General features: G+C 40.7%; 1 protein-coding gene across 1 annotated transcript; it reads right to left on the bottom strand.

Moving 5' to 3' along the window:
• Positions 1-298: 298 nt before the first annotated feature.
• sspn (sarcospan (Kras oncogene-associated gene)) lies at positions 299-7060 on the bottom strand. The gene is made up of 3 exons (XM_005943698.2): positions 6410-7060; positions 4828-4914; positions 299-1788 (listed from the first exon to the last, which is right to left on the bottom strand). Exons 1-3 carry the CDS (start codon positions 6749-6751, stop codon positions 1429-1431), a joined length of 789 nt encoding a protein of 262 aa, XP_005943760.1. The 5' UTR covers positions 6752-7060; the 3' UTR covers positions 299-1428.
• Positions 7061-7328: the final 268 nt, after the last annotated feature.

Genomic DNA, 7328 nt, shown 5'->3' with positions numbered 1-7328 from the left:
ATGCTCAGCTGGTACTAAGCGAATCAAAGTGTGCCAAAAAATGTCCCCCACACCATTACACCAACAACTGCTGCCATGTGATTGGCTGATTAGACCTTTGTGTTAATAGGCAGCTCAACACTTTACCTAAAGTGCCTGGTACCTGTGTATGTAATTACAAAAAAAGGAAAACTGCAACTGCATACAGCTGACAAAAAGGTTTCTATTTGTGCCCAAATATGTTAAGACAGTCTTGAAAGAGTAACTACTGGCATTTTTTTATCCACATGAAATTAATTCATAAAATTTAAGACTTCAGTTAGTTAACCTTTTATCACTGACAAAACAATGTAGGTTGTATTTGATTCAGCACTAGTTACACTCTTCCTCTGGGCATACATTTCATTCATCTGGAAACTGACTCATGCTTACGTTTCCTGCTTAGCATGTTGAGATTGCAGGTAAATATTGCTAGAGTAGTAATAAATAACACAGAAACATATTTCATTTAAAAATAAAAACCACCATTTATTTCCCCCCCGCTTCCTAACACAGCTCAAACACTGTGAAATGATTCACCATAGGTCACTTCAGTCCAGCTGCCAGTCTGAGTCCCCCCTTTCCTCACCCCGTCTCACCCCTCCTCTCTTTGTGGCTGCAGCAGTTCCACTCCTACAGGCTGTTTGACTCATGCTGGCTGCTGGCCACCTTCCACCACAGCCCAGTTCAGTCTGAAACCAGTCTTATGAAGTGTAGCTTGCTCTCAGAACTGTGTGGCGTTTACTTGTACCAGCTGAAAAGGACTTTGATAACGTTTTTTTGTCAGGGGAGTGAAGTCTGTATTTAGCGAGCTGCATATGTTTAGTGGCAAAATTAATAAACTAAATGATTTTCATCAAAAAAACCTGAAAACGAACCTCAAAATGCACATAATATAAAACAAGGCGTTAATAAAAGGGGATTTTATGCAGTAACAGTAACAATAAATAAAGCATTCATTTTAAGGTTTAAGATTCATCTCACTAATATTTGCTAATGTGTGAACAATCCTTTTTTAATTCTTGAGGCAGTTTCATTCTGTAATTGAGAATCATCGCACAAGAACTCGATGTGTTTTAGGTGTCGTGGTTATGAAATTTCTGTGAATGAGATGAAAACATAACTAACAAAAATATGAAACACAATAAGCTGCTTTTGACTTTACAACTTCTTTTCAAGGACTAAAAATTGGAAACTGGAAGTAGAACTTTACTTATATAAAATACAAAAAGCTGTTACAAAGCTGATACAACTTCCAGCATAAATACATTGAGCTGCTGCCACGTGATTGGCTGACAGAAAACAAGCCAAGGCACACAAAAAGACAAATATTCCAGTCCGCCAGAGTTAAGTCAACCTGACTGTTAAGCTGACTGACCAGAGGCACCTCGTGAGCTTTGCCATCTTCAATTAAACTTTCTGCCACTGCTGGGTTGAGGGAGAGCCAATCTGAAGACCAGCAAAGAAGACCTGATAGCGGTGCTTCCACATGATGAAGGCACCAACGGCACAGATGAGCGCTTGGGCCAGATTGAGGAAGATCTGGATCAGGAAGTAAAGTGTGAGTGTACCGGTGATCACCTCGCAGTCACTGACTCCCTCGTAAGTGAAGGTGCGAGCTAGTAGATCTTCTTCATCGAGTATGCAGACGCAGGCTTCTACATCTTGCTCACAGATGAAGCTGCTGGTTTGCTCGTAATGGTGGGCAGCAAACGCCATGACCAGCACAGAGATGACCAGGCCAATCATGCACAGGACAAAATACAGGAGCTGTAGGGGCAGAAAGCTAGCGTGAGACCAGACACTATGAAAGCTTTCATCAGAAAACATTTTCTATCTTTTATTCAATATGTTTTTATATTCTAATCCGGCTCCCGCTTTAGCCTGTTGTCTCATGATTACCCCACAGTGCCAAAACTGTAGCTTAGAAACAGACGTGCTGGCTCAGTGCCTATGGCAAATTAAGTTCAAAGAGATTACCCAGAATACTCTGACCCTAAGAGTACTGGTCCAGCTCTTAGCACGAAGGGGAGATATCACATATATTCCAGTGACCTGCAGCTACAGCCACCTCCAACCTTTAGTGGATGTCCTGTGTGAGAATACTTGCAGAGAGCATCTAAAAATACAGTTTCAAAATGTGACAGAGGCTTTGTGCTGTTTATGCAACTGCACGATTGCAATAACACTAAACCTTCATCTTAATCCACCGCTTATATAAAAGGAGCGCTCATTCGCTGGTGTATTTTGCTTTCAGTTACATGCTGCTTATAGAGTTATGCAAGTGATGAGTGGTGCTTGATTTGAAACTGCATTTATGTTAATTTTGGAACAGCTGTGAGATGGAGAGTATGGATGATTACAGGGGAGATGCATGTAAAGCAAGTGCATCAACAAGCACTCTGCTGAACAGTGTGGGCTTCACTAAACAGGTGATCAGAAAGCCCAAAGTTGAAAGTAAGGATGCTGTCGTCGTTGTTTATTGTTAAGAGTGTATGTGCTGTCCACTTTTACAGAGCACTTCAAAACTCATAGTCACGAGTGTTTTTACACAGTTAATGAGAAATAAAGTGGTCATATGAGTCCCTATCTAACAACACAGTTAACACTTAATGTGAGAACGGCTCCCTCTCCCTTTACTCTCTCTTTTAACCAAGGGCAACTGGAATTAATAAACAAGCTCACTGCAAGGCCACAGATTCTTCAGAAAGAGAGACAGTGTAGTCGCATATTCACTGACAAAGTAAATTAACAAATTAAAACACATTTGTTTTGGTTTGAGGGCTGTTTGAAGGCCAGACAAGGAGGTTTTTTCTTCTACATAGAACTTTTGGCTAAAAAAAACTACAAGAAATGACACCTGACATAAGGACATACTGTGCTGTGAAAAAATATTTGCCCATTTCCTGATCTCTTTTTTTTACGTAACTGTCACACTTACATGTTTCAGATAATCAAGCAGATTTTAATATCAGACAAAGATAACCCGAGTAAACAAAAACAAAGATTTTAAATGATTGCTTATCTTATTAAAGGAAAAAACGCTATCCAAACCTACCTGATGCTGTTTGAAAAAGTAATTGCCCCCATTGTAAAATCTTGAATTAACTATGATTAATGAATTATGTTCACCAGCCCCACCCAGGCCTGATTACAACAGACCTTTGAATCAATTAAGAAGCACAAACAGAACCTGACTGACAAAGTTTAGTAAGCTAAAAGATATCAAAAAACACATGATCAAAAGAAACAGCTGAGAAACAAAGTCATTGACATCTATCACTCTGGAAAGGGTTACAAAACCATTTCCCAGGCTTTGGGAGTCCAGTGAACCACAATGAGAGCCATTATCATCCGAGACCAACACAACTTTTCCAGAAGGCCAAAAAAGAACCCAAGACCTGCAGGCCTCACGTGTCTCAGTTAAAGTCAGTGTTCATGATTCAACACTAAGAAAGAGACTGGGCAAAAATGGCATCCATGGGAGAGTTCAAGCTGACCAAAAAGAACACAAGGACTCGTCTCACATTTGCCAAAAAACATGTTAATGATCCCCAAGACCTTTGGGAAAATATTCTGTGGACTGGCGAGACAAAAGTTGAACTTTCTGGAAGGTTTATGTCACGATACATCAGGCATAAAACTAGCACAGCAATTCAGAAAAAGAACATCATAACCAATGGTGGGTTAATGGTCTGGGGCTATTTGCTGCTTTATGAACTGAGTAACTTGCTGTAATTGATGGAATCAAAAAAAATTCTCTCCAGCAGAAATTTTTAAATGTTCATCAATGTGTGCTCTGAAGCTCGAGAACGCTTGAGTTGGGCAGCAGGACGATGACCCAAAACACAACAGCAAGTCCACCTCTGAATGTCTCAAGACAAAAGGAAGGTTTTGAAGTGTCCTAGTCAAAGTCTGGACTCAAATCCAATTGAGATGTTTTGGAATGACCTTAAAAAGACTATTCATGAACGAAAACCTTTCAAGGTGGCTGAATTAAAACAATTCTACAAAGAAGAGTGGACCAAAATTCCTCCACAGCGATGTGAAAGACTCATTGTATCAAGAGGCCAAACACTTTTTCACAGCACTATACTTTGCTGCTATGCAAGACAAATGGATAAATGAACAATGCAGTCAAATTTCAACAAGTTCAATACTGTCTCATTTAGGGATCGGCTAATATCACTAGTTTGTGAACTTGAAAATGGAAATGATCAGAATCTGTGTCTTTCTGGTGACTGAGGTACATCGATGACATTTAAAGCTACACAAAATAGACATGCTAGCATTGTTTTGTTTTTTTAACAAGCCTTTCTGCAAATTAGCTGCATTTCCTAATACAAAATACTGCTGAAGTATGCTGTCTTTACATCATTTACATATTTGAACCTGGTATGCACAGAAGACCCAGACATAAAAAAAGGATGCCCCTTCCCAGGAAACAATGATCGGCTGATTTTAATTGCTTTGAAATTCCAGCTGCATACATTGTGTGGCTAATTAAGCTGTACAATCAAGTCGCATTAATGAAAGCACTCCTCCGCTCACACGGATTCCTGCAGAGCACTTTTAAACAGGAATGCTGCTAAATGCTTTTCTCTCTATGCTTCTGACAGTTGCAGTTCCCTGAGACCAGCTTTGTACTTTAACAGGGAGTAAAATAATGTTTTCTGCAGAGGTTTTCTGTCTGAACACTAAGCCTGGTCATACTTTTGACTGATTCTACAAATCGTGGGACAATTTCAGACACTTGTTTTCGCATTAATAAGCATATGTTTTGAGTCACCAGGCTTTCGCTAAGCTCACCTTGACAATGAATTGCTTCGATGTTCTCTCATCAGGGACATAGGTGATACAGTACAGGACAAAGCCCAGGATGGAAACTAAACACAGCTGAAACATAACAGAAAAAAAGGGTTTAGCATTATTTGGATAGACTCCGTCATCAAGGCATTAAAAACATCTACATGATTTGTGACAACATGATTTTTAAGCGCCACAAAGATCCATTTCATCCATATATATAGCATATATGAATGACTTGTAGATCATACATTTACATACAGTTTAGACCATGAATAAGAAAAAGAAATACTTTCCCCCAGGTTTTCAGAGGTGTTTCCTGGTATTACATGATTCAGCAGTAAGCTGCCATCTGATTACTTTACTCTGTCTTTCCCTTTCACTCCCCTCCTCTCTCTTTCTTGCACACAAACACACTCACACTCGATCTCTGTGTCTTCAGTGCAATTGGAGTCTTGTGACTAACGTGAGGCATCTTATTTAAATGTTTTTCTCAGGTTCTTAAGCACTCAGGATTCTCTGGAAAGTTCTTGATGACCTCAATGTTTTTCACTTGGCTGAATCTCGTGAGGATCTAACTCGGGATGTTGATGTCCAGGGATGTTTTCGAAGGCAGATGGCATCTGTGATAGGCTGGGGTAGAGCCCAGACACAAAAAACACATTTTTTTATATCACTGAAAGGTGACCTGAAGTCTTAGCCCAAACTATAATAATAAGTAAATTTGCCTTCCCCCCTTTTTTATTACACATTTCACAAGGAAAGATGAACACTTTGTGCCTCATTGGTTATACAAGTTAAAGTGCGTGCATTTGTAACACTTCAACTTACAGTTTATCCACTTTTTACGTGTTACTCTTAACAAAGTTCACCTTTGTGAGCTGAAACCTCAAAGGTCTACAGTTTAACTGATGCTCCCAGTCAGTTACACTTCAACATTAACCTACTTTCAGTGCTTTCGTGACCTTTTTGTTAATTTCTCTTGAAATTCCACTTCTCGTCTTAACCTAAATGAAACACGCAACTTATCTTTCATTTGTTGTTTGCATTGTAAAAGTTTACTTTTGTGTGAAACTATATGTGATGTGTGCGTGTATATGTGGGGGAGACCGGATGGCAAGGATGCAGAGGTACTCAAAAAGATGTACATCATATTTGCAAATAATAATGAGGTCTTCTGACACTGTGTGGGTTTTCGTGGGTTAGTTTGGATTGCGGCATGCTGTTATTGGATGACTCATCTCATCTGTCCAGATGTTTAAGATTTCTTGGACATGCAGTGTGAACAACAGAAGGTGCAAGCTGATGCATGTGACTGAGAAATAATGGAAATGCAGGTGTATGCATTCAGGTGAATATGACAGATGGAGATTTGTTACCACATGACAATATTAGTGATTTCCCATGGCTACGGTGCCTGTCTGGCAGAGACAGCCTGGTGGGGGCCGGTGTTGACATACAGTGTGCTAAAGATGTACAACACAGGTGTGTTGCTGAGGCTCATGCAGAAGTATCAGAAACCGGAGGTTCCATGCAAACAAATGAGTGTAGCGGCTGATGATAGAGCGTAAAGTATGCAGCTTACAATGATCCCAGCCCAGTGTGGAGTCTCCCTGGCCAAAAGTGAGGGACTGATAGCCAACATAAGGAAGGCCACGGCTGTGACAGCCACCCCCAACAGCAGCTGGAGCAGAGCGATGAGCAGAGGGAAACGACAGACTCTGCACTTATGGCCATCTTCTGGTGTTGGGCTCTCTTCTCTCTTCTTCTTGCCCTCCTTCTTGTCTGAGGAATCTTTCTGTGCCTGTCTCATTTCTCTTTCTGCCTTCACTTTCTTTTCCTGTGTCTCTACACGACTTTTACTCTTTGGGGTGTATGAGCCCGCCTGCGGTCTCCCTCCCTTCCCCTCCCTGCCCTCTCTCACCATAAACACAGCTATGGCTGCTATTTGGAATCAGAGAAGGCTCTGAACTAATATGGAAAACATTTGGACTGGAATCCTAACGCGGCTCCAGTGCCACATATAGAGCAGGCAGCATACTGAGGAGGGAAGGAAGAGGAGGGATGGGAGGCAGGAAGACACAAAGGGGGATTCCAACTTACGACAATAAGATGATTTCTCGTGTACTCACATTAAAAACAAGAAAGGGAAAGTACAGAGAGGGATCAGCAGGTATGAGTTAATGAACAGCCAGCACAGAGGAGGTGACACTTCATTAAAGAGCCAAGTGACTGTTTCATTCTTTGTCAGCAGTTACACAAGACAACCATATGCTGCCAGCCAGAACGTGTCACATGACTTACAGGAACGAGTAATGTGATCACAAGGCATGTGAGGGGATTACAGTGGCGCAGATTTTAGTGTTTTTGGATCATTTTAACGTTCGCAAGGAAGGAGCAGGTGTCAGTAACAGATGAACTGTATGTGGTTAAACTATAAATATGCAATAACTCATTTATATATAAAAGGTTTTTTTTGTTTTTATCCTCACGCTTCACGTGTT

This window comes from Haplochromis burtoni, unplaced genomic scaffold, assembly GCF_018398535.1.
Source record: "Haplochromis burtoni strain Fernald_Lab_line unplaced genomic scaffold, NCSU_Asbu1 Contig_375, whole genome shotgun sequence".
In the NCBI taxonomy this organism is placed as follows: Eukaryota; Metazoa; Chordata; class Actinopteri; order Cichliformes; family Cichlidae; genus Haplochromis; species Haplochromis burtoni.
Note: the sequence above shows the minus strand (reverse complement) of the source record. Positions and strands in the feature narration are given on the sequence as shown.